The sequence below is a fragment of the Primulina tabacum genome, chromosome 15, assembly GCF_025594145.1.
Source record: "Primulina tabacum isolate GXHZ01 chromosome 15, ASM2559414v2, whole genome shotgun sequence".
Classification (NCBI taxonomy): Eukaryota; Viridiplantae; Streptophyta; class Magnoliopsida; order Lamiales; family Gesneriaceae; genus Primulina; species Primulina tabacum.
The window spans coordinates 31365340-31391789 of record NC_134564.1 but is presented as its reverse complement, the minus strand read 5'-3'; the positions used below and the strand labels follow the sequence as shown (position 1 = coordinate 31391789).

Sequence of the window (26450 nt, the reverse complement as noted above, 5' to 3'; positions counted from 1 at the left end):
TTACCCGACCACGATTCTCGAAATTTCAATCATCAGATTTTCGTGACATAATTTCACGAATCAATTTTATGAAATGATATCACGAATCAATTTTGAGACACAAATTTTCTATTTGGATCATTCGTAAAAGAAAAATATTACTTATTATTGTAAATATAAAAATATTTGACTCGTCTCACGGACCGTCTCACAAAAACCTACTAAATCAATTATCTTAATATATTCAAATTGGCATGTTTCATTCCTCGTTTCACCTTTTGATTATTTTTATGCAAAATCTGAACTTCAAATCAACAAAACAAAAAATTACGGACATCCTATGAATTGAGCTCACATTTGGACCGAAAAGAGATGATAAAAGCTTTCGACTCTTTCGTTATTTTTCATTTCTCACCTCCTTTTTGATTTAAGATTAGGGGAAAGAAAACTACATACATATTTTATTTAGAAAAAGAAAAAAAAATGCATGCATATTATTTGTATAAAGAGGTTGAAATAAATGAAAGACTTGATTCATGAAACACGAGTCGAATGAACATTTATATCGAGACAAAAACTTGTGTGAGACGATCTCACATGTAACTTGTGTGAGACGGTCTCACATGTCGTATTTTGTGAGACGTATCTCTTATTTGAGTTATTCATTAAAAAATATTACTTTTTATACTAAGAGTTAACCCGTCACACAGATAAAGATTCGTGAGACCGTCTCACAAAAGACATACTCATGTATCAAATACTAAAACAAGTGTTCGCAAGGAGTCCTAGAAAATTATACCAAGCATTTGTATTGGAAGTATCAAAGTTTGATGAACCTTTACGCTGCCAAGATTTAAAAAACGATGACACACAATTTCATCCCTCCGAGAAACACTATCACCATCCAAGGTTTCACGATGCATATGGAATGCCACCTAATAACATAATGATTTCACAAAAAAAAAATTGAAAAACCTTATTTCACAGAAGATGGTCGAGTCTACAGAGGCTTAGCACCGCCATTTTCGTGGACAGAGTTCACGGGTGTGGAAGATCCACTCCTCCTAGACGCACCAGAGTGCCCTGTAATCGTCCTGCCCATGAACTTTCCAGCTTTACTCAAACCGCTGCCCACAGCTCCGAAGCCACTCCCTACTATGCCTGCACCAGTTCCCACTAAACCGACACCAGAACCGACAATTGAGGCAGCACCATCGAGGGCATCCATGGTGCTCCCGATTACTCCAGCTTCCTTAAGTTTCTTTCTTTCTTCTATGATCCTCTTCTCTTCTTCAAGGGCAGCCATCTGCTCTTCCTTGTTAAATTCGTGATATAAAACCTGAAAAATCAGGTCAAAGCTCACTAAGAATATGGATAACAAAATGCTACTACTTCACACACTAAGAATTATCACATAATCTAGGGAATTCCAACTTTTCAGGGTAAACAAAGATTTGAAATCGTGATAATAAGCTGGGTACCTGAACTGTTATGGTTCCTCTGTCCTTCTTATCTTTTATTTTAAGCATATCAAGTGCAGGTAGCAACCTCAATTCAATTTCTTTAGCTGTCTCGGCTTCCAGCTCCATCAGAGGTAACTTGGCAATGCCCAGCCGCTTGTCTTGCCCAATGTCTTGATCAAAAACCTTTAATCAAAATAAAAGGATCCATAAGTACAATAGTTCAACAGGAGTGCCCAAAAGATGACTCCGCATATATACAAAATACAAATATTAAGGAATAACATAAACTCACTTAGTTCGGTATGCGCTTTCTAACATGCAACAGTAGAATAGATATAACATGTATTTATTTGGCAGAGCTGCACAAAATACTGTCGAGTTCAAGTTGGAGAAAAATATCGCAGGTTGTAACTTTCAGCTCAGATGTGGTTCATATAACACCAATATCTGATTACACCACGTTTCATTACAAATTCCTGAAAGATTCGGGTTGCTGATGCAAAATAAAGCCATGAGGATGAAATCACTAAAGACTACATGACATGCTAATAACTTCCACTGCATCCATCATTCATTATGATCTAACTTTCTTTCAACAAGACCAAGGAGTTTTCCTTACTGATCCTACAAATGTAACTGTATAACATTATTCTTTTTTGAGTTCTTATGGTGCCACGGTATGAGGAGATCCTTGAGCACAACCAGTGGGAAATGTAAAATATTATAAATAATAAGTGCTTAAGAAAAGAGGAAAAGAAAAACGAGACATTACAAAAACCAGACAATAATCAACTTGATGGAGGAGGCATGCTCGTTTTAATGGGAAGTGGGAGACATCATAGAAGTATTTTGGAGGGAATCGACGAAAAGAAAACCTCAAGAATGAGAGACTGGGTCTCCTTATCTTCTGCGATTAACTCAAATGTCTGATTCCACACAGGATTCAGGTTGTTGTCCACAACCTTTGTTTTGACTTTAACCAATGGACGGATGTGCACGACAACGTATGGATCAGATTTTCCAATCAACTCCTTATTTTTCAATTCATTTGCCCTTATGACAGTTACAGTAACCTTTCCCACTGGCTTAAGCTCCAACTCACTGCAATGATTTACCATAAAAAAACACAATTGTTTAGTTTTAGTCAATCCCAAATACAGGAATTGGATACCAAAAAATAGATGCAACACAGACGGATATCTTAATTTCAGGTTTTAGCAATATTAAGTTGTCCTATGCGTGTAATGGCACGAATAGGAATGTTAGTTCCCAGACAAAAAAACAAAAGAAAATACCAACTCCCTTGGAATAAACAAAAATGAAGCGATGTCCTTCAAGAAATAACAAAGCAAGTGAAGGATATTAATGTTAATTTTACCACTTTTTTCCCTTAAAAACATCCATCAAACTCGAGCTACGTAAGATGGTGAATAAAATTAAAATAAGAAATCAAGCAATATCAGTTAACTTCTAAATACCGAAGGTAATACAACAGTCCTAAAAAAAAAGTACAACTGAAATACAAATTCACTAATACTTCTACCGTAATCAAGCATCCAAAAATAATTTATAAGAGTTCTTGACAAAAATGATACACTTTATGTAAAAAAAATGATACATATTCTAGCTCTCGAGAGTTTTTCAATTTCATTTTTATGAAAGGGGTAGTCAAATTCAATTCATTAATAAAATAGTTAATAAGTTGGATTTAGTGAAACAAAATTATTATAAAGATCGAACATGTGAAACATATGGTTTCACCTTCCATAACCTTTGAAATTTCACCTGTTCAACGACGACTAACTAACTTATGCACAGTGACCAACCAAAAAGTAGTAAAAAAATAGAACCCTTCTAAAAAAGAAAAACAAAAAAGTATTTAACAATGATGACTTCATAATATATAGGGGCTAACAACAATTTTTTAATAATCACAAGTATGTCAGACTTAAACGAATATTACCACACAAAATAATCTTAACTTAAATAACGGGAAACAAGAAAAATTACAGCAGCACATTACAACAAGAACATATTTATACTGAAATCATCTTAACAATATGATGCATTCTCTGCTATGCTAAAACAATATATTATTTATTTACTAGTAAACACTTGGATAGTTGGATGAATAATTTTCCAGGATTTTACTTTCTGTAAAAAGTTTATGTTTTTCAAATAAGGTTATAAATAACATTTGGATATAAGAAAGCAACCTTAAATCTACAGGAATGCCACCAATAGGAACGACAATTCTGTGGGGCCACTGCAGCATATCTTTTACAATGGAATTAACAGTATCCTAACAGAAATAAACATTGAAATCATTGGTCAGTCCAAATAAAAAGAATACCATCTGAGGAGGAAAAAAATGCAAACTTACATCTATCATATCAGAAAGCCCAGGAAGTGCAGTTAAACTTCCACCAACAGCTTTCAAAGTGTAATCAATCCGTGGTTTTGGCTGAGTAAAATGGAGAAGCACAAATGACAACATTAATTCAATTATTATTTTTTTTACCAAACAAACTTTCTGTAATATTGCCCAAAACCGTTACCCTAAAATAATGATACCAAGAAACTATGGCTGACACAAACAACATACAAAGGCAAAGCACTGGAAAAAATTATTAAGGAGTCATTCAACTCTGAACTCCACTGAATGTATAAATAAAATTTCACTCCAAACTTAGAAAAGACCAATAAACTAAAAGGCACACGAAGAGACTAAAAAAGTAGCGCAGTATCCATCGCCACAGAAGCCAACCTATTCCTGTTCCTCCACACAGACCCAAATCGTGGGGAGCGAATTTCCATGGTTCAGAAATTTCAATCTACAATAAATATACCTTCCAGGTACCATATTATGATACAACCATTAACCTTTGAGAGCCTCTCAGATAAAGGGAGAATCAGTTCAGAAGGTGATAGAATTCGATAATAAGAAATTGGTTTAATTTTTGTCTAGTAATATTTTTCAAACTCTAACCCTTCCACTGAAAAATAACTTTATTTGAATCAAGGCATTTGTACATTAATTGATATGTATTCTGAAGGCATACATCTGCAAGCAGAGCAACGACGACTGCGGAGATGCAAGGAATTTCATCTGCGAGTTGGAATATAGCACGAACTACGGTAAAAACTTGAAGATCCTTCAACTGAAATTGACAGAGAAGATAATTTCATGTTACCATAATCACATATACGAGTCTAAGACAATGAAAAATGAATACAAGTTGTAGAAGAAAAAAGAATTGCAAAAGCAGCATTTTTAGCAACTATGCCAGCTGGGGATAAGTAGTTTGTGCACCAACCTGGATGGGAATGGAAGCAACAAGAGCAGCTTCAACAGCTAGAATAATACTCGGATCACCACCCCACCGAAGGTCAATATCCATTGTGATTTGACCTTCCTTAAGGTTCTGAACACGAATCCCTGCGTTAATCATGTAATCATGCAGGTAAAGAGGCAGAAACACACACAAATGAAATAATCCATGGTAAATATAAGTAGGAAACACAGGTCAATGAGAAACCCATTACATAAGGAAAAAAATACTGAAAACCCCTAAATATTCAATAAATAAAAAACCAACAGTAATTTTCAGCTTGATAATAAGAATGCACTCACATCGTGAAAATTTCAACTCACAAAGTAACTGATACAAGTAATCTCCTAAGTATTATGCACGTTTCGACTGATTATTTATGAACAAACCCCTTCAGCAGAGTCTTCAGCACAAATTAAATGATTGTGTTAATACAAAATTAATGGAAACCCACAGCAGTCAAAAAAGAATATTCATTTAACTCAAAAAAAAGTCATGATGATTATAACACATCAAAGATTCAAGCAAGGCAGGACTTTCATACAAGACAATCATCAAAAAACGCTTGAAACAATTCATCTTATTTAAACCATTAGAGATAGACAATAACATTGGCTAGAGAAATATTCTTGTTATTACCTTCTATTTTTGGAGCCACAGTTCCAAGAGACAGTTTACTGAATTTCAATGAAGTAATTCCCGTCGGCCGATATTGTTCCAACAATGGTTCAACAGATTCTTTAATAACAGCTTCAGCGGCCTAGGGAAGTAGTAACTCGCGAAAATCAGTAATGTAGATTCATAATAGGATCTAACACGAGAAAAAACAAAACTAATCTGCCAAAGAAAAGAGAAGGCAAATGCTACATTATCATAAAAGGTGCCTGGTACGAAACTCGAAGAATTGCAGTATTTGAAGTCATAAATACATGACACTCTATCGACCGAACTTGGAGTAAACAATAAATTATGTGTCCATGCAATCAAAGTTAGCATGCACATGCCTTCTTAAAGCTAATATCGGCAATTATTCATACAAAAGTAAGACTTAGTATATGATAAACGAGAGAGCTTACATCAGCAACAAATGGCCACAGTTTTCCCAGTTGTTTGTTCAGCCATTTCACCTAACACATTAAGGAGAGCAAGATAAATATAACAGATTCCCCATGTAATAGGAAAAAAGCTGAGCATATTTATGTACACTAATTATCAAGTGAAATTTATAGCTGTTGATGTAAGCATACTCCAAATATTTATAGTTGTCGTTGGCTCGAAGTAAGCATAGATGAGCATGTGACCTTAATTTCCAAAAAAATTCCCATTTCCCATTGTCATTTTTAAAAGACACCCAATCTATCAAATGCATAATCAGCAACCATGTTTGGTACAAATTCATTTATTGGTCATTGGTCTCCACAACAAAGGATGTGTTCAATTACCGAAAAATACTGACGATATAAACATTTTTAACAGCGAAAATGGCATCTGTGGACAGTAGAGAACTATGGTAAATAAGCAACAGGCCATAAGGCCACTATGAAAGTGCAGCAGATCACAGCAAATTAACAATTCAATTTCTTTGTAGATTCAGGAAATATATTCAACATTTATTAGCAATGCATTTCAAAATATAAGTCCTTCAAAGTCCAGTCCTATCCATTCTATCAAGTTAACTGATACTCCACACAACATAGCCTTGCACCACCCTGAATCTGGACACCGGACGTCGGCGCAATGAAACATAAAGATTTTTTTCTCCATATACGAAGGTAAAATTTTCCCAACATGTTAAAAAAAATTCAAGAAAAGAAAGATGTTAAATAGGCTAAACCATGTATAATCCCAGTATGATAAAAATGTAATCAAAGATTACTTCCATGTTTCGTGGCCCATATGTAAAAAGAATGAAGGACTCTAACTTGCTCGAAAACGGGGAAAGATATCCATTCTGGAAAATTGTCACCGCAAATTTTCTTCAGATCATCCCTGTCAAGTGAGCTAAGCAATTTAATATCAACTGCCTGTCCACACAAAAAGAAAAGAAAAATTCAAACAATTGTCAACAACATCGGACATTCAATCAAAAGCTAAAACATCACAATCTAACCAGAAATAACAGGAATGGACTACAGCCTATAACAAGAGGTAAAATCCAAAAAATCACAAACCATTCATCTTCAACTCGTAACCAACTTGGGGAAAAAAGGACAAAAATATCCCAAAAAGATCGAAGATGAATAAAATTATCACCAGTAAACACTAAAAAGCCTGCAAATTTCGCAATGAAATCACTTCAACAAAAACAAAAATTAATTAAAACTAAGAAATGCAAGAACCTTGGCAATACGCTTGTTGCTACGATAGCGCATCATGTACTGCCAACCCGCCATCAACACGATCCCGGACAGGATCCCCATAAACATTCCCGATATTAAACCCATCACGTTCACTTCTTCTTCCCCCAAAACCCAATCCCTAAAATCCCCTAAACTCCCTTAAAAACACAAAAAGAAACGGAAATATCACTCTCTCTCGAACGTTACAAAACCCAGCAGTTGAAATAATATAATTATTATCCCAGAACCTGCTATAACTGTCGAATTATTTCATGTGTCGTTATCAAACATAAAAATTATCATCCACAATTTTCGATTTTACGAATTTGTCTAAAAGCCCAAACTCCAAGTTTGGATTTTATTGCTGTTTAAAATAAATTTAGGATAGAGCAGAATACTATTTTATTATCCATGTCAACACTTCCAAGGTTCTAGTACACCGCGGTGTTATTATTATTATTATTAAAACTTAAGAACCAAAAGTCGTTCAACTATTTTTTTAAGAAAATGACCTTCTCAAGTATATTTCAAATACACTTGAGGAGGTCATTTTCTTTAAAAAAAAGTTGACCGAGGTTATTTAAACAATTTTCCCCACAACGAAAAGGTTTCTTTTATTTTATTTTTTTAAGAAAATATACAAACGAGGCTTAGCTTCAGTGGTTTAGGCTAAGAGCTTTCATAGATCAATTATTAAGTTCCAATTACCATCGGAAAAATCAAAGAAATCAGACAAAAAAAATTATTAAGTAATCTATGATGAAGCATATATTTTTAAAGACCAGGTTTATTGTAAGATAGGTAGAATCGATCTATATTTACGATAAAAATAATATTTTTGACAATGAATATCTCATTTAGGGAAGACAATGGATCTGTTTGTTTGAAACCGTATAACAAATTTATATCTGTGAGACATATCAATGTGTTTCATATTTGAAGTGAAAAATAATATTTTTGGCATAAAATAATATTTTTCATGAGTGAGTCGTGTAAGATATTTGTCTCACAAAATTAAATTGTGTGACGGTCTCATATAATTTTTTTTGTTACATTTTTTTATTGAAATCCCTAATTTAAGCTCATAATATTTTAGAATTAATATAATTTTATTTTATAATGATGTGTTTAAAATAAAAACATATTATTATAATTTTTATTTTGTTAAAGTAAATTTAATTATTTATTGATTTTTAATTTTTTTATCATATAATTATTAAATTTTAAAAAATATATATAGAATTTTAGGAGATCTAACTAATCCAACCTAAATTGGACCCACGGAGTTCCTGAGATGACGTGAATCTCGAGTTTGACCGAGCTCAACGCGTCCCGTCGAGATCACTAGTCCCATTGCCGACACCAAAGTTTATATTGATTAAATTAAATTAAACTCAAAAATTTTGCCGACCGTGGGTATTTCCGTCGAGCTTACACATCTTAAACGGGCCTCTCTTGGGCTCGTTTGGAATTGGGCTTTACCTGGCCTATTTAAATTACCAAGCTTGTAGCCGGATCAAGACCATACCCGAAAATCCATATTTCATGATTTAGCCTACTTTTACCCGAAAATCCAGATCTCATGTCACCGGTATCATGTCAGCATTCAGGTGAATATCAAGATTTGCCTCAAATAGAATATTATCGGCCTGTCGTGCTTGCCATAGTAACGTCAGCGTATGAAGTCATTGAATTATGCCTTTATAGGAAGCATATATGTATTTTCCACGCTTGACATCTGTACTTTCCACTATGTGCAATTGCAAGTAGAACTCCACTATAAATATTGTTGGTGGAACATTTACATGAATACAAAATAATACCGAATATATATCGTTTGCTGTTACTGGTAAATAGAGTATATATTATGTTCTATGCATGCATGTCGGAGGATGGAGAGAGTGAAAATGAATAGCAAGAGTATAAAAGCTGAGTTATTTGGCACACTAACCTGCGTCGTTGGAGTCTTGATACTAGCACTCTACAGAGGGACACCATTAATATACTCGGCATCGAATGCAGCTCAAAATCGTAAAAAACCAAGAAATTGGGGGTTGGGTTCGGTGTTTTTGTGTGCAGGGAGGCTTGGCTGGGTCTTCATGGTTTCTCATGCAAGCCAGGATTGGACAGAATTACCCTCATCGATATTCCAGCACCACCATCATGTCCTTTTTCAGTCTGTGCAGTCTTAAAATTTGTGTTTCTTCACAATTGATAGGAAGAATATTATCTCTGTTTGGATTCTTAGAGGAGAACTCACTACAAGAAATATGACCTATCGCGACGCACCGAACGCTGAACGTCATCTTATGGCACCATTTGGCGACGCATAATGTGCTCAGCGTCGCTGAAATAGCGAATCATGCGCGTTCATTTTCCCCCCTTTATTTTGGGTTATTTGGCTACGAAAATAACATAACGCGTCACGAAATGTAAGCATTTGACGACATAGAGCACACTGAACGTCGCTGATACGTGGCGGGAAATTTTCCCACCAACATTCTAGGTTCTTTGGCGACATGACTTCAGTTAAAGCGTCGCAGAAAGATAATCCTAAAGCGTCGCAAAATTGGTAAATCTTTTCACGACGCGTAGCAGGCGTTGCCGAATTTTTTTTATGGAAAAGTTATTTCATTGTTACATTTCACGACGCATCGTATACTCAAACGTCGCTAAAGCGTGGAGAGTCCTTTCGCAACGCGACTCTGGCCTTTGTGCGTCGCCGAATAGCTTTTATTTTTCAATATCAAGGAATATAAACGAGCTGAGCCTATTCATGAGCTTTTTGGACCGACTCAGAAAATGTTTAATTTGAATTCAACTTAACTTAAGCTCAAATATTTTGGTCTATATATAGTTCTCGAGCCGATCGCGAGCATTGATACCTTATTAATATATATTAAATAAATAAATTTCAAGCATTTAATGATTCGAATAGCTCTCGAGCAAAACATTTTACATTTTTCGAACTTTGAATCGAGCTCGAGCCTGATTATATGTATTAGAATCCGAATTCGAGCCATTAATTTTTCATTGTATTCAGCTCGATTCAATTCATTACACATCTCACATCTCATATTAACATCTAAACTTAATATATTTTCCCTTATTCCATTAAGTTTTAAGTGTGTGTCATGATAGGGGTGTTCAAACTTTTGTTAAAATCGGAAATCAGAAATTCAAATCGAAAAAATAAGTAACGGAACTGAATCTAACCGACAACCGAGTTTTTTTTATTTTGGATACAATTGCTAAAAATGAAATTTATATTATTAGATTTCAGATTATGTGTCAAAACCGAACAGACAGAAAATATCCAAAATTTAATTAACTTAATAAATTTTTTTATATAGATCATATATATATTATAAAATAATTTTTAGTGAATCAAGTATATGTTTGTTAATTTTTAGTTGATTAATATTTATTTAATTCATTTCGATCTTATATTTAAATGTTTTATAAAAAATTAACTGAAAAAATAATATCTAAAATTTTATATTATTATTTAATTATTAATTTAAATAATTGCCCAAATCGAATAAATGAAATCGAAATAAGCAAACCATTTTTGTATTAAACAAATTTAGCCGAAGTTTTAAGTTTCTAAAATCAAAAACCGAAATTAAATTGCTTCAAATAGAACCGAACCGAACCGAACCGATTAACATATCTCAAATATTATATACGTGAAGTAAGTCAACCCGACTCATATCTTCAATGAAAAATAATATGTTTGACATAAAAAAATATTTTTTCATGTGTCGGATCGAAAAAGATATTTATCTTACAAAATTGACTTGTTAGACAGTATAATGAGAGTTTTTACATTAAGATTTTTGTGCCAGTTCTTTTTAAAAATTTAAACTTGTTAAATTTATAATGAAAAACTTTCCACGTATTATAAAAACTTTTATTTCATTATTATTTTGACTCATATTCAGTTTTTGTTTCTCAAAATTTATTATTTTATAACTATTTTTTATATGTATTATATATATATACATATATTTATTTATATACAAAATTATAATTTTTTTATTATGTTTGTATTATTTATTATAAGTATTTTCATTCTCCCACTATTTCTCCCCCAATTTTCCTCGCCTTAAATTCCTAAATCTCTACCGCCTCATAGAATCCTCAAATAAGCGTGATCTTTCTTCTCTTCTATCCCTAAATCTCTCCCGCCTCATAGAATCCTCAATCATCGTGATCGTTCTTTTCTTCTATCGGGAAGTGGCTTCAAGTGAAAGATTTTCAGAGAGCTGTTGTTAATCAGAAGAGGCAGAGCCGGATTTCATCGACATCGAATCTCTTGAGGTGAAGAAAGCTGCATAAGATGAGGAGGCACTGGAAGCAACTCGACGGGTTGCAAAATAAAGATGCACCAAAGAGAAAGCCATATAAGGGAGTAAGCCAAGATTATTGGGATTTTCTTTGTGATTATTTTGGAAAGAAGAAACAAATGGTTAGTAATAATTAGATTAGTTGATAAATATTTTATTATTATTTTCACTAATATTATTTTTTTATTTTATAGGAAAAATCCGAGAAGAATACAAATAATCGGTTTTGTAGACCACTTGAAGGCGCTCATGGATCGAAGACTTTGGTTCAACATTATCAAGCTGCTGTAAGTTTTATTATAAAATAATATTTATTTTTACATTTTATATGATAATAACTGTTTTATTTTTTAAGGCCGATCCTGTGACGGGAGAGCTTCCGAGTGTGATCGACACCTTTGAGCAATTGTTTCACAAAGGAGAAAAATGGAAGAATGATCGGGCATCACAAAAATATGTAAGTATCTTTTACTATTTTTTTAGGAGAGCCATGAATATTAATTGTTTTGTTTGTGACATATCAATTTTTACCTCTCGATGTATACGTGTCTTGGTTTTCTTATGTTCATTGGTGTATATGTTTTCTGGGTTTTGTTATTGGTGTTTTTGAGTGCCATTCTTCGAATAGTTTGTTTATTTTATGCTTTTGAATTTTTCGGCATGGTCAAGCTTCTTTGCTTGGATTAGAGAAAATAATGGATTGAAATCCATTAAATGCTTTATTATTTAGTTTTAGAGCATATTTTATTTTTTTCCATTATATTTTTAGTAACAATGATTTTTTTTAAATACTAATAATTTAATTTATTTTAAGGCTGAAATGGTGGAAGTTCGATCGACTCATCCAGAGGGTGAAGTGTCTGTCTCTACTATTGATATTGTGAATAAGCCCAAAGATGTCAATATCATGACGTAAGTCTTAGGCTCACGGTCTCGCTACGTCAAGGGTTTAGGTCCATTACCTAAACTATCTATAGTGGGTGGTCCTAGGGCCACAAACATCAGCTCAAAGCGTAATGATGATGGTGAAAAAATTATGGCTCTGCAACAAATGATCGATGAGCAGCAACAGACTATAGGTGAGCAGCAACAAAAATTTGATGCATTATTGCAACAGGTCATTCCTGGTTTCTCTTTTCAGCCTCCATCGACAGGCTCTTCCACTTGATCTCCTCCATCACTTCCCTCGCCTCCAACAACGACTATGTAGTTTTTTTTATTTATTTTGCAACAACGACTATGTAGTTTTTTTTTTTAATTTTGCAACATTATCTAATTAGTATTTGAGTAAGTTTGTTTTTGGACATTATTAGATTAGTTTGTTTATTTTTTTTAAAAATATTTGATTGTTCAATAGTAAATTGCACATCTATTAAATTTTGTTATATATAATTATTTTATTTGGTATTCATATTTAATAGACAAATATAATATTAATGACACATTTTGACAATGTTTTTATAGGATGAATAAAAAATAGAAAAATCGGTAACGCTAAAGGCGTCGCCAAATGTCTAATATCTTTGGTGATGAGTTTTTTTCGTCGCCAAATAATTACAATAATATAGGAAAATTGAATTAAAAATACATTTCGCGACGCAAGGAAGGCGTCGCCACATGATTATACTTTTTGGCGACGTGTCGGATCAGTGTCGCGAAATGCGTATACCATTATTGGCGTTTTACTTTCTGCGTCGCCTAAAGCCCGATTGACATTTGCCTAGGAACATTTTGTGACGCAACTCAGCGACGAGTTTTGGCGTCGCAAAATATTCGACGACGTGTTTTCCTTACATTTTGCTATGTTGGTCAACGTCGCGAAATGTAAAATTTCTTGTAGTGACTGCAGTTTTCTAACTGCTGTCGTATACGCTGTGAGTATTCGTTTGTCTTCCATTCAGTGTTGGTTTTTTGCTTGGTTTCAATCGCTCAAGTTTAATTTATCTATCAATGAATGTCCCTTAGCACCGGTAATTATAACAAGCTCAGTTTCTCTTAATTTTAAGGTTTTGGGTTCGGGTAACGCATTCATATATATATATATATCCACACAGAGTGTAGTTGCATCGGGCCTACGCTATGTGGTCATGTCATGCTGTGTTAAACTAAAGGGACCTGTTTTTACCTCTGCTTTTACTCCTTTGATTCAAATTTTTGCTGCCATTTTTGATGTTGTGGTATTAATGCACGGAGACATTTACCTCGGAATGTCAGTATTTGTGCTTGTTTACTCATTCATACGAACATATATATGTGTGTGTATTAATCGAAGCATATTATATATATTTCTGCTTTGGACAGTATTATAGGATCCAATATTGTAGTTCTTTGGGGCAACAGCAACGATCAAGACTCCAACTACAGATAAAAATGTTGCAGACCAAGAATCAAGAAATTAAAATGTTCTAAACTTAGGATATCAATGTCATATGACTACACTTGTTCTAAACTTAAAATCTTTGTGTCAGTCAAATGGACCATAGTCATTGACAAATTAGTTCAATTTTTTTTTTCCAAGTAAATGAACCAATTAAATCATGTACAAAAATCGTACAACTATAACCCATTTTATAGGGGAAAAAAATTAAAGAAGCTAATTAGCTGAGTAGGTCTATAATAAATTAGATCAATTAATTCATAATTAAGTGCATTAAAAGAATATTTCCCATGTTCTTGAATTGATCACTTGTCTGCACGTCTATAATAAATTAAATCAATTATTTATTGAATATCAAAATCCTTCGCAAAGCGTTCTCCTTTTTTGTTCCTACATATATAGAACTATGTAAGGCTTAGAATTAAAAAAAATAAAAAAATTTCCTCAAATACATAAAAGTCCACTAAATCTGGCCATTCCCATGTGCGCCAAATGCTTTCAATCAGACAAATTTTTAAAAGTTTCTTTAATCCCCAAAAACCACAAATTTATATGTAAATATCAATTTAATACCCTCATGCCGAAAATGAAATGAAAACAAGAATCAAGAAGCCAAACCAGAAAACATTAGCACTACTCTTTATCCCTCCATTCCCAGGACTACCAGTCACAATTGTGATTGGTGGCGACTGCCCCTCGTCTGCCGGGGCTGGTGGCGGAGAATAGGGTGGAGGTGGTGGCTGGTTGAGGCTCGGTGGAAGTCCAAGCCCACGATTCACATTGATCTCAAAGGCCACACCTTTTAGGCATTGTTCACCATCACTAGCATCTGAGAAATAGTATTGTGTACCCAATATTGTCAATGGCACCTCTACGATTGACGCAGAACCGAATTGATCGACACCCCCATCGTATTGAAATGTGTCCTTGTTCGAGGAATAGTCTGTGGTGCAGTTCTTGTACGTGGTCTCGTTGTATGTTTGGATTACCGTTTGGTTCGAGTTCGTGTTGAATACTACAAGCACGAGATCATCAAAAAATGAATGGATTGTGCCAAACTCAATATCCTTTCTCGAGGCCAATATCTTGGTTTCTAAGGCTAAACAGATTGCAACTCCGGATGAAATTAAATTCGAGATCTTGTTTTAAGGGATCTAACTCATTAATTATCCATCAATCGCCAAGATTTTCCGGTGAAATATCTAGTACTACTTTTACTTTCATATTTATGAATTTAGGAGTGGAAGAAACTCGAGCCACTTAGTCAGCGGTGAGCTGAGTTTTGACTTTTGATAAATTTTAATGTCCCACGCCCTATAATTCACCAACCACTCCACCTCTAAGTTAGAATCCAAAAAGTTCTTTAAATAATTATTCTATAATAAATTATTTTTCTCGATTAAATATTTAACAATTACTTTATGAAAATTAGAGATGATTTTCGACCACAAAACACCCAAAGCTCTAGCTCCATTGAAGTAGAGATTTGAATTCTCGGCTCCATTTTATCCCTACTTTCTAGGGAGATGAAGCAAAAGAAAACAAGAAAGAATAACTAAAACCCAGATCAAGAAATCTAAAATCACTTACTGAGATAGTCGCCAAGATTGAAAGTTCTGTTGGCAGCCCAAGCATCGTAATTGGCTGAGGCCTTTTTCGTGGTGGAGTTGAAAAACCATCCGGCGTCATCGCCCACGGTGTAGTTGGTGTATGCGGCCACCGCCGCCGCATTGATAAGCAGAGTCACCGCAAATATGCACAGGGAGATGGGCCAGGCTGCTGCCATTAATTTCGTATCTTGGAATGATTTGGTTTCAATCTCGTGGGGACTTTGTAATGAGATTTACCTCAAGAATGTGACAGGCTAACCTAGTTAAATTAATGATATGAGCTGTTGGGACAGAAAAAAAATCAATAAATGTTTGAATTTCAATTTACACTCATTCAGCGAAAAAATATCATTATTATTATACTAAAATCTTAGTCCAATTAGATTCGGGATTTGAGTTCATTCCAATTAGTTACACAGACCTCAAATGCTTAATCCGAAAAAAGAGCATTTTACTTTGATTATGTTAGGTTGTTCATATTACGATTTACGGTTTGGTTTATACAGATTAAGTAATAATTGAAAAATATATACATGTTTTTGTATGGGTAAATGTTACATATTTAATTATTTTAATATATTATATATAAAATTTTAATATATGATAAACGGAAAAGCAAAAATCAAACCAAAAAATCAAAGCTACCAAAAATATGTTGGTAGGTATTATTTTATTTTGTCTTGGGAAATCTCGAGATAGAAGTGAACGATTTCAATGGTGATTAAAAAAAAAAATTTGGGGAAAATTAGTTAAAAATCAAATAACAATAATTGTAGATTTAGACCTAAAGCAAAGCATTCATCCGGTCCTTTCTGCGTCTTGTTTTCCTCGTAACCAGTTAGTCGATTTAAATCTTTATGGAAATAATATGTTACATCGTGGAGAAGTTGGTGAAAAATTCTCAATCAAAATATTTCTTTGGGTTCACTTTCTACCCACAAAATTGTGCTACTATGTCATACAAAATGTGGTACACTTCATGTGAAAATGTAGTACTAAAAAAGTACCCAAGGACTGAACACAGAAAAAATCGACGTCTGGATACCCAAGGCCAATTTCTCGTTACATTAATAGGATCTGACAATTTAATTGACAACGACTTTTGAAGTACTTTTTAGCATTAATAATTCATTAATAATATTATTTACAATTACTTCTTATATATTTGAAACTCCTGCGTGTATTTGTTTTCTAAAATACCTATATTCTATGTCAAATCAAAATAGGCTAGAATGACCTCAACTCGCCCGATCTGGATCGATGAACAATCTCAAGCCACCGAATGTTCAAGTTTTAGTTAAAGAGTTCAAACAAGGGTGCTCCGGTGTTGACGGTATCTAATTTGCCCGATTCTCTTTGTTTTCGTTGATTATGCGAGATTGATTCAGATAACAAATACACATCATAAAATTAACCTATAAAACGAGTTCATGTGAGTTTCTATGAAATTGTTAAACATATTATAGTTGGCGGAGTTAAACGCATGAAATGCATATGTATAGTAGTAGTTATTCCTTAAATAAGTAGTTTGTTTTTTGTGGTAAAAAAAATACTTTGTTAGTTTCAACTTTTATGTTGGATTTTAAATATTAATAAATATAAAAATTTCATAAAATGGAAACCCCAAATAAGGAGTCAAATTAAAATTCCTCTTCCTCTTCAATCCGAAAGGGACAAAACCTTATTGTTCAGCATTATTCAGGTATAAATTTATTATTATTTTTATATATTATTTAATCTATTGATTAACTGGAGATAACTAAAATTATAATAAAACTGTAAAACAATATTTTTCACATTTAAGCTCGTGACATCGATGGCTCCTCATGCTTTCCCTTTTCTTAAAGAACCTTTTGTATGTATGTAAGTTGTGATTATAAGTGATCAGCGTGAATCTGTTAAGGAGGTGGTGATTTATGTGAAGTGCATTCTTTTTTTTTTTTTTTTTTTACCTACTTCTTTCACCCACTCTAAATTTAGTCATGCTTCCTATTTTATTTGGTTTTCTATTCAACATTTTAGCTCTCACACACAATCTATATTACAGTTTTGTTATGGTGCTCATCAACCGTATCAATCTTTGTGTTCAGTAATAAGGTGACATTCACTTATTAGATATACAATTTCGATATATTTTATTATATCCAATAGACGAGTGACACTTCATCAGTGACAAACTATTGGGAGAAAGATGTTAATTCAATGGGCAGAAGACGTTATACACACATTAATTACACGCATGGGCAGAAGATGTTAATTCAATAACTGAATGTGCACAATAAAATAAAATCTTTTTATTGTTTAGTTCAAAATTCTAATTTCCAATCTCAATTTAAATGTCTCCATCCTTGAATTATACTTTCAAATTACCCAAATATAAGAATCCACAATGTCACATAAATCGTTTTGGCAATATGTTAATTATTCCAACATAACACAATACTCTATCCCGAATTCCTATAAGAATTAAATCGACAAATTACTTGTTTATAATTTAAATTTTCCACTAAAGAAATTTATTTCTACTTTGTTGGTCGCAATTATTGTCACGACTATGAATCGATCGAATGAGCTGTTGTACAATTTAAAATGTTAGATTTACATTATTATCATCAGCTATAATTTTAGATAAAGTGACAAATGGATCGATAAAGTTCAATAGTTTTCGATGAAACAACAAACACCTCGTTCTTCCTTAAATTAAAATATTCTAATTTAAATCAAGGATTTTCGGGGCATCAATAACTGTTGAGACTCCTTTGAGTTTCACAACCGTTGCCCAACAATCCTTCTTTTTTCTCTTTCCTTCCTTCCTTGCTCAAGCATAGATTTTGTGACTTGTTGTTTTATATACTTCAACCTATTAATCCCATTTAAAACTTCCTTTAATTATTTGGCTCACTCACATGATCTCCGCAGTATACATTTCTGTTCATTCCTCTCAGTTTAATTCTTCAAGAATTGCATGAAATTAAAGCACACTCCATGCATCTTTGTACCTGTAATTTTTTAAGAAACTTTCTTTAAACTTAATTTGATTTTGTTCATACGCAGTGAAATTTAATGGAGTAAATTAGCTTAATATATATAAGCCTCCACTCCCGCAGTCCCGCTCCTGTATTTATTGTCTTCACTTCTTTCTCATTAAACGTCACCACCCATGTCAACAGTTTCCTCTGTAATTTCTTCACTAAGTTTGAAATTTTAAGCTTCTGTGTAATTTTTGAAAATGAAGTTAACTCGTTCCAGTTTTTGGTTCTTTGCTCTGTTGGTGGTGTGGGGTGAAGCTGGAGTTGGGTTTTCTCAAAATAACAGCAGTAGGAGAGATTATATTACGTGGGACGATTTGATTGTGGATGGTTACAGGTTGGATTTCAGAGACGCGGGCAATCAACGCAAAGTATTGCTGGTTGATAAAAATGGCGGTGGAGATTCTTTGACAGTGCAAGGTGCAGTTGACATGGTACCGGAAAATAACGCTGAAAGAGTGAAAATTCATATTCTTCCTGGAATTTACAGGTTCGAAATTATTATATTCATCAGTTGTTTTTCGAATATTATGGCGAAGAAGAATTTGATTTCTGTTCATGCATGGGATCGTGTGTCGTTTCTGCTAGTTGAAAACTGAAATGGGAAATGGGAGAGTAAGGAGGTTACGTGTATTGTTACAGGGCTCATAACTTCCCTCTTTTAAAATTCTTCTTTTTTTGTTTCCATTTTATTTTAAAATCTCATAAAACTTTTCATTTGAAACTTTATCTATTTTACTTGAAATAAAACAAATGATCAGAAAAATATCCAAATGTTATATATAATTCCTCCAAAAAAATGAAAAGAAAATTCAGATTCATCCCTTCTAAACTTGTTTTGCCCGCCTTTGAGAAGGTTGCTGGAGCCTTCCCTGACTTTGTTGCTTTTACTTTGTTGGCATATTTTCAATACACTGAAATCTGACACAGAGAAAAGGTGAAGATTCCAGTGTCTAAGCCATACATTTCATTTATCGGTAAGCAAGATCAAGTTTCTGAAACAGTTATAACCTGGAAAGACAGAGCTTCAGATAGAGACAAGAATGGCTTTTTTATTGGAACATGGAGTTCAGCATCTGTTACAGTAGAATCAGACTACTTTTGTGCATCAAGAGTCACATTTGAGGCAAAAAATTCATACTTAAACAGCCTTACGTTATGTTTTATACTCATAAAATTTCATTTCTTTATCAAAATTTACACATTTTATCGCAGAATACAGTCGTCTCTAAGGGTGGTGGAGTTGATGGCAACCAAGCTGTGGCACTGAGGATATCAGGTGATAAAGCCATGTTTTACAAAGTTCGGTTTCTAGGATCACAGGACACACTTTTAGATGAAACTGGAACACATTATTTTTACCAATGTTTCATCCAAGGATCCATAGATTTCATATTTGGCAATGCAAAATCCCTCTATCAGGTGCCTACAATATTCCCACCCTTTTTTTAATGTATTATTTCTAGGTCCTCGGATAACAAAAATAAGCGCTTTGTCACAGGAGAGCAGCATTCATGTGGTGGGAGACGCATTCGCCATAGCTGCCCAACATAGGAACTCCCCTGATGAGGATACCGGGTTTTCATTTACGAATTGTACCATTAATGGAACTGGATTGATTTATCTAGGCAGAGCCTGGGCAGGTTATTCGCGAATAATATATTCGTACTGTGAATTTGACATTAACATAAGACCAGAAGGGTGGGAAGATTGGAGAACTCCATCGAGACAAAAGTATGTGACTCCTTGAACTCTGAGCACTTAATTTCCTCAACAAGAAAAGAAGAATATCCCTTCAACTGTTGACTTTTGTAAGCATTATTTCATGTATGCAGCACCGTTGTATTTGGAGAATATCAGTGTGGAGGAAGGGGAGCAGATAGAAGAGGTCGAGTGCCATGGTCCAAAGCCCTCAAGTATCTGGAAGCAAGACCATTTCTGGATATAACGTTTATAAAGGGGAAGCAGTGGCTAAGACTATAGTTACCTTGGTGGATCTGTTTTCCACTGCACCTGAAGTAATATATATTATTACTTCAAGACTTGTACAGGCAAAATAAAAGCATCTTTTTCCTGTTGTTTTTTTCCTATAGGAAACGAAACCTGGTGGAGATTAGCACCTCATTACTCTTCCTTCAAAATTCAACACAAAGATACAAAAGGCTGTGATTATATAATAACAAAACTATATACAGAACGTGAGGTAATCTGCATACTGCAGCACCTTAAAACCTTGAATCCTGTTGCTCTTAATCAATACAAGGGAAAAAATATGCAAATGTTGAAAGTATAAAACTAGTTGAGGAAATTATATTATTATCTCAATCTTGAATCACCACTAATTCCTGGCTCGAGCTCAATGGAAATGGAATCTTCATGTCTTTGATTGTCTTCAATACCCTCGGAACCTGAATATGAATTGAACGATTGAGTAGTGGACAGTATAGCTGTTCGAAGATGTTTTGTTTCGAACGAGTCTTGTACTGAGAGACGACATACAGGACATGTAGACTGTTTTCTGAGCCATGTATCAATGCAAGACAGATGAAAACTATGCCCACAGTTTGGCATGATTCTTAATACTTCCTTTTCTTGGTACTCTGCTAGACATATCGTACACCTGCAATTTATTTTTTAAAATATTTAGTTTAAAAAATTTCTTGATATTTTATCGCGGATCACGACGCCAAAACATTACTAAATTTGATGAAGAATGAATGGATGGTTGGTAAACAAGGCTCGAAAGATTAACGTTGCTAGCTAGACTCACTGTGCATCTTCAACTGAACTGAATGCTTCCCGATTGAAGTTCATCGTGGGAATTGCAGCAACAACAACCGGTTCAAGGCCATTAATCCTGTGTTCTGGCTGCCAAAAAATAACCTCTTAAGCAACCGTATCAGCAAAAATGATGCACATAGAATCATACTTGTTCATGTACCAGAGAGGTCACAAGGAGGAAAAATAGTTTCTATACGTGAAAAAATACATCTATAATTAGTGTGTAAAACAGGATCAATAATGATTAGGCCGCTACAATACTTAACCAATTAACATGATAGAATGAGTTGTAGTAGTACACGCATTCTTACTTCCATCTACTTTCTGCTAACGGTTTCAAGAAAACAGATGATGTCTCAATCGACTAAGGCCGCCAAAAATTAGCATTGTTATCTTTTAGCAAAGACTGAATAGTCCATAAGAAGAACAAATGTTCACAGGGTAAAGTCATAACGGTCCGGCATGGAATAAAATACTATGTTTTCGTGCATATACACGAGGGACGTTGACGAGGGATACATATATTCTGAATTAACCCTTCGTTGGAACCACTGAGTTCAAATTATATGTCAAAGTTTTCACCCTGCATACAAATCCTGGACCAGACAAAGTATCATTTCAAGAACACGAACACAATAATGAAGCTCTAGTTGCTAAAATGAAGCAAGCTCATTTCAATAAACAAGCACGTTTCAATAGTTGCATAACAATAATCTACACTCAACTGTCAAACTAAGCATCATTTGACAACTCGAAGATTATCGAGTGATCATCTAAAAATACATTAAATCGCCTCTGTCATTGAACAGAATTCAAGAATGCAGCAGTATATATGAATCATACCAGCTCTAGATCGATCCTCGTGTCAATCTCGAGCATTGGCCGTTCCTCCATACGGCGGAACCGCCCACAAATCAGTCTAGTGCAAAAAAACACAATAAAAGTAGCACTCATGCCAAAACCAATAATTGTTGTGATTAAATTCATTCCAGAACCGAACATGTCACCACAAACCTCCAACTGCTTCAACTCCAATCCCAAAAGGAATAAAGAAAATGAAGTGAAAACGTAAATTAGGAAAATGATTAAAACAAAATAAGCAAAAAGATCTACTAAACTCCCAGATCCAGATTCATAAGGAATTTTACAAGTTCACGGCTAGTAGAATGAAAGTCAAACATTATGAAAGGAATTAACTCCCGGTTCAAGAAAACATCAAACAACCACAAAATTCATCCCCTGAAATTAAAATCCAGAGGAAAATAGAGAAAAGAAACACCCCATATCAGGAATTTCCAAGATAGGGGATAAATCGTGTAAATTTTGTGGAACCAATGATGGGACAACGCGAATCTCTAGAAACAAACAAAAAGAAGAAGTCGGATAAGTAAAAGACCGATGACTGTAATAATCACGACAATTATAATATACAACTAAAATATATATATATAAAAAAAAAAAGAGGAGAGAATATGTCTCAAATAAGGACACAGATCGAGATTCACAAAGAAACGGGGAGATTTGGGATTTAAAAACCAAGAAACGAAAATGGAAAACATCAAACTAAAATAAAATTAATGTTTTCAAAACTAATGCCGAATCCGTTGGTGAGCCCAGTCGAAAAATATGGCATTTTCTCTTCGGCTCGGGTCGACTTTCTTCAAAGTTGGCTCCTCCGTGACAAAATATATGCCATGTTTGGTTTTGGATATATATCATTGGTTCTGTAGCACCAATGCACGCGTGACGTACTTGTATAATATTTTTTATAATTAATTTGATTTGTATTTAAATGAAGATCAAAATATAATTATAATAAATATTGAGATACTACACTGTAATTTTGATATATAAATTAAAAAATAAAAGAATAAAAAAATGACCTAAGTAAGAATTGAACATATAACTTAAACCCTAAGAAACAATGACTCTATTCGCTGAAATGCATATAACTTACATTAAAATTTGAGTAGGTCTCTTGTGTGTAACGGTTTTACGAATCTTTATCTGTGAGACGGGTCAACCCTACCGATATTCACAATAAAAAGTAATATTCTTAACATAAAAAGTAATAATTTTTCATGGATGACCAAAATAAGATATCTATCTCACAAAATACAACCCGTGAGACCGTCTCACACAAGTTTTTACCTTAAAAGTTTAACATTTTATTAATATATATAATTTTAAAAACAGATCATGACACCAAAGTTAGTTACTCTAAGCGCTAATCAAAACGACGTCGTAAGGAGGGTGAAATTTACAAAATATTACTCAGTGGCTCATAAGATAGACCAACACATAACGACCATCACAAAAGTTGTAAACATTAGAGGGTAGTCAATAGGACAGTCTAACGCATAAAAGACCATCCAAAAGCTAGTTCAGCTGGATGATTGTCTAAGTCCGTTAACCCTCAAGAACTTAATCTAGCAAATATTGGATATTTAATGCTATTAAAATTGAGATTTTGACCTAACATAATATAAAAAAATAGCTCAAGAAGATGATTATTCAAGTCCATACATACAATTCTCAAGAAAACATTAGAGGGAGAGTGAATTTTTGAAGTTTTGATAAAAAATTAAATTGACAATTATTTTTTGTGAAGACCTTGTTGTGTGGGTACCCCAAAAAAAAGGGAGAGGATTCCCTGCTGTGAGTAAAGAAACAACATACGATATTGTGCGTGTTATCAAAACTTCTTTTTTTAAACTTTTGTTTCCATCATTTTGGTTTGCTCAATTAATTAAATAGGACAATATCGATATAAATATTTATTATATATTAATTTTAAAAAATATTCAATTAATTTCATGCAAAATATATTACTGTTAAAATTTTTAAAAAACAGAAAAATTAAATTAAACCAAAATCTCTAGATATAATAAATAGTGATAAATTAATGATTAGCTTTACTTAAAAAATAAATCTAAACAAAAAATTTAACTAAGGTTAAATTTTTAAATAATTATTTATATTAAATTTATGTTAAATGTATTTTGTATGAAATAATATATAGTTTAATTTTAATAAGTTTAATGATTTTAAAATTAAATTGTATTATGTTAATAATAATATTTTTACTAGTTGTAACTTTTTCGTATCATTTATTTGAATTAAATAATCTAACAATTTTGATTTAACAATAAACAGATACAAATAATACAAATACATAATTAATTTTCATGTATTTCACTTTTTCAAGATAGTATAAAGATGAGATAAGACAAAATAAATTTAACACAAATTAAACTATATATAAATATTATTTTATACAAAATAAATTTAACACAAATTTATTATATATAATTATTTAAAAATTTATACTTTATTTAAATTTTTTGTTCATATTTAATTTTTCAAATTATTCTTTAATTTGTCATTGAATTATTCTATCGAAAGATTTGATATAATTTAATTTTTATGTTTTTTTTATAATAATAATACACTTTGCATCAATTAATTGATTAGTTTAAAAAATAATATATAATTATTATTTCCATTGTCTTGTCCTAATTAATTAATTCAACAAACCAAAATGAGAGAAATAAGGAAAATAATAATGATAATAATAATTTGATAGCACGCAACTTGGTGACGTTTTAGGTACACATTACCATATAATGTTTCTCTCCCAACGGCAGAGGACAAAAATTTATGTGAGACGATCTTACGTTTGTATTTTATGAGACAAATCTCTTATTTGGGTCATCCATCAAAATTATTACTTTTTATGCTAAGAATATTATTTTTTATTGTGAATATCGGTAGGATTGATCCATCTCATAGATAAACATTCGTGAGATCGTCTCACAAAAAACCTACTCACGACAGAGGATCCTCTCCCCCAAAAAATAGTAGAGTGTAGCATATTTTTAGGTGCGGAGAGTACTTTGAATTCTGGCGGCTAAAAAAGGGAAGATTAGAAAATGTCTCAACTGGGAAAAAAAGGTACATACATTCTTGTACTTGTTAATAAAAGCCTTAAATTTTGTGATCGTTTTTTTTCCTCAGAGTCCGGATTTGTTTTCCTCACTTAGACAAAAAAATTGAAATATATAGTTACCAAGAATTGTTTTGTGATGTATCCCAAGAAGAAAATACGGTCCGAACGATTAATGCCTCCAACAATATATGTTTAGAGTTCGACTCTTCCTAGCAATTTTTTTTTAAAAAATATCTTCTCCTCGTATGTATACTTTTGATTCGAGGAAGCTCATAGTTCTCAAAGTTATTGTGGAATTAATATTTCAAATTATCTTGATGAAAAATAATCCATTCAATACCTAATAATTAGGAAAAATAAACAAATTATATAAAAGGAATGGGAAAAGCCAATTTGAAGTTTAATTTTATGTTTCAAGGCCTTTATAACTTATTTGGGCTCAAATATGAGCAATTCTAAATGCTGGGCTGCATGAGTCTTTCATAAGCCAGTTCATAAACCAATTTTTAGTCAGTGTTTCACAGTTAATCTTTATTTAATTCCTAATTAATCTTTATTTTTAAAATACTAATTCTAAATAAATCACTATATATAAAATTCATTAAAATGTACGCATAATACGTAAATGAATAGAAATGTATGTAAAATCATTAAAATTTTTAACAATTAATTTATAATAAATTAATTTTAAACAAATCAATATATGAGTGTAATTTAATTAATGCAATATAAAAATGAACTACGGTTGACAGTGCAATTTGTAATTTAAAATTTTGTCACCATCAAAATTTCTCGATTTTGCAATTTAAATAAATCGGATGCTGGCTGCACAGGACTGTATCACAGTTTCCTTTCTTTTTTTCGATTTTTTTAGCTAGGTAATTAGTTTGTTATAATTGGAGTCGACTCGAGACTTCGTCCCAAATTTGAGTTTTGATGTCATTTGAATTATATAACCATTCGAATTCTTCTACACTACGGAGTTAGGATACAACGCGACACACGACATGATTTATTGTAAACATGAGGCGAATTATTTTAAAATTATTCGGGATCGGATCATTATTTTTTATGAAGAAAACTTATTATTGTAATTTTTGGGAAAATTTTTATGCATTTTGAAAAAATATACATTAAATTAAAATTACTAATATCTTGTGGGAAACTGATTCCCCGTTCGGCCCTCATATGTGAGGGTAGTGTCAATTTCTTTTAACTATGAAATTATCGAAGTTCAGAAGA

General features: G+C 32.9%; 5 protein-coding genes and 1 pseudogene across 5 annotated transcripts; 3 read left to right on the top strand and 3 right to left on the bottom strand.

Annotated features, from left to right (window-relative positions):
* Positions 1–765: 765 nt before the first annotated feature.
* On the bottom strand, positions 766–7475 carry LOC142526713 (calcium-dependent lipid-binding protein-like). The gene is made up of 11 exons (XM_075631266.1): positions 7114–7475; positions 6697–6798; positions 5851–5901; positions 5414–5534; positions 4760–4881; positions 4505–4603; positions 3826–3906; positions 3659–3744; positions 2318–2543; positions 1461–1625; positions 766–1318 (listed from the first exon to the last, which is right to left on the bottom strand). The coding sequence occupies exons 1-11, from the start codon at positions 7216–7218 to the stop codon at positions 980–982; spliced, it is 1497 nt and encodes a 498-aa protein (XP_075487381.1). The 5' UTR covers positions 7219–7475; the 3' UTR covers positions 766–979.
* A 1530-nt stretch (positions 7476–9005) lies between these two features.
* Positions 9006–13952, top strand: LOC142526083 (WAT1-related protein At3g30340-like; annotated as a pseudogene).
* Positions 11250–12818, top strand: LOC142527490 (uncharacterized). Its single transcript, XM_075632304.1, has 4 exons — positions 11250–11584; positions 11657–11749; positions 11818–11919; positions 12277–12818. The coding sequence occupies exons 1-4, from the start codon at positions 11456–11458 to the stop codon at positions 12376–12378; spliced, it is 426 nt and encodes a 141-aa protein (XP_075488419.1). The 5' UTR covers positions 11250–11455; the 3' UTR covers positions 12379–12818.
* A 346-nt stretch (positions 13953–14298) lies between the features above and the next one.
* LOC142526763 (early nodulin-like protein 18) lies at positions 14299–15706 on the bottom strand. Its single transcript, XM_075631338.1, has 2 exons — positions 15430–15706; positions 14299–14854 (listed from the first exon to the last, which is right to left on the bottom strand). The coding sequence occupies exons 1-2, from the start codon at positions 15623–15625 to the stop codon at positions 14415–14417; spliced, it is 636 nt and encodes a 211-aa protein (XP_075487453.1). The 5' UTR covers positions 15626–15706; the 3' UTR covers positions 14299–14414.
* Positions 15707–18290: 2584 nt separating this feature from the next.
* LOC142527772 (pectinesterase QRT1) lies at positions 18291–20551 on the top strand. The gene is made up of 5 exons (XM_075632700.1): positions 18291–18968; positions 19409–19604; positions 19694–19900; positions 19980–20212; positions 20314–20551. The coding sequence occupies exons 1-5, from the start codon at positions 18679–18681 to the stop codon at positions 20459–20461; spliced, it is 1074 nt and encodes a 357-aa protein (XP_075488815.1). The 5' UTR covers positions 18291–18678; the 3' UTR covers positions 20462–20551.
* An 81-nt stretch (positions 20552–20632) lies between these two features.
* On the bottom strand, positions 20633–22784 carry LOC142527771 (RING-H2 finger protein ATL66-like). Its single transcript, XM_075632699.1, has 3 exons — positions 22103–22784; positions 21249–21346; positions 20633–21098 (listed from the first exon to the last, which is right to left on the bottom strand). Exons 1-3 carry the CDS (start codon positions 22259–22261, stop codon positions 20795–20797), a joined length of 561 nt encoding a protein of 186 aa, XP_075488814.1. The 5' UTR covers positions 22262–22784; the 3' UTR covers positions 20633–20794.
* Positions 22785–26450: the final 3666 nt, after the last annotated feature.

What these genes read in the sequence shown, in the direction of transcription:
- LOC142526763 (XM_075631338.1), bottom strand. Translation starts at nt 15,625, where the DNA reads ATGGCAGCAGCCTGGCCCATCTCCCTGTGCATATTTGCGGTGACTCTG. An exon ending in CAATCTTGGCGACTATCTCA is followed by an intron (nt 14,855 to 15,429) that starts GTAAGTGATTTT and finishes TCGTGCTTGTAG; the next exon opens with TATTCAACACGAACTCGAAC.
- LOC142527771 (XM_075632699.1), bottom strand. Translation starts at nt 22,261, where the DNA reads ATGTTCGGTTCTGGAATGAATTTAATCACAACAATTATTGGTTTTGGC. An exon ending in CGAGGATCGATCTAGAGCTG is followed by an intron (nt 21,347 to 22,102) that starts GTATGATTCATA and finishes ATTTTTTGGCAG; the next exon opens with CCAGAACACAGGATTAATGG. An exon ending in AGTTCAGTTGAAGATGCACA is followed by an intron (nt 21,099 to 21,248) that starts GTGAGTCTAGCT and finishes AATAAATTGCAG; the next exon opens with GTGTACGATATGTCTAGCAG.
- LOC142527772 (XM_075632700.1), top strand. Translation starts at nt 18,679, where the DNA reads ATGAAGTTAACTCGTTCCAGTTTTTGGTTCTTTGCTCTGTTGGTGGTG. An exon ending in ATTCTTCCTGGAATTTACAG is followed by an intron (nt 18,969 to 19,408) that starts GTTCGAAATTAT and finishes AATCTGACACAG; the next exon opens with AGAAAAGGTGAAGATTCCAG. An exon ending in AGAACTCCATCGAGACAAAA is followed by an intron (nt 20,213 to 20,313) that starts GTATGTGACTCC and finishes TCATGTATGCAG; the next exon opens with CACCGTTGTATTTGGAGAAT.
- LOC142526713 (XM_075631266.1), bottom strand. Translation starts at nt 7,218, where the DNA reads ATGGGTTTAATATCGGGAATGTTTATGGGGATCCTGTCCGGGATCGTG. An exon ending in GCAACAAGCGTATTGCCAAG is followed by an intron (nt 6,799 to 7,113) that starts GTTCTTGCATTT and finishes TTGTGTGGACAG; the next exon opens with GCAGTTGATATTAAATTGCT. An exon ending in TGTGGCCATTTGTTGCTGAT is followed by an intron (nt 5,535 to 5,850) that starts GTAAGCTCTCTC and finishes CTACTTCCCTAG; the next exon opens with GCCGCTGAAGCTGTTATTAA.
- LOC142527490 (XM_075632304.1), top strand. Translation starts at nt 11,456, where the DNA reads ATGAGGAGGCACTGGAAGCAACTCGACGGGTTGCAAAATAAAGATGCA. An exon ending in TTCAACATTATCAAGCTGCT is followed by an intron (nt 11,750 to 11,817) that starts GTAAGTTTTATT and finishes TTATTTTTTAAG; the next exon opens with GCCGATCCTGTGACGGGAGA. An exon ending in ATCGGGCATCACAAAAATAT is followed by an intron (nt 11,920 to 12,276) that starts GTAAGTATCTTT and finishes ATTTATTTTAAG; the next exon opens with GCTGAAATGGTGGAAGTTCG.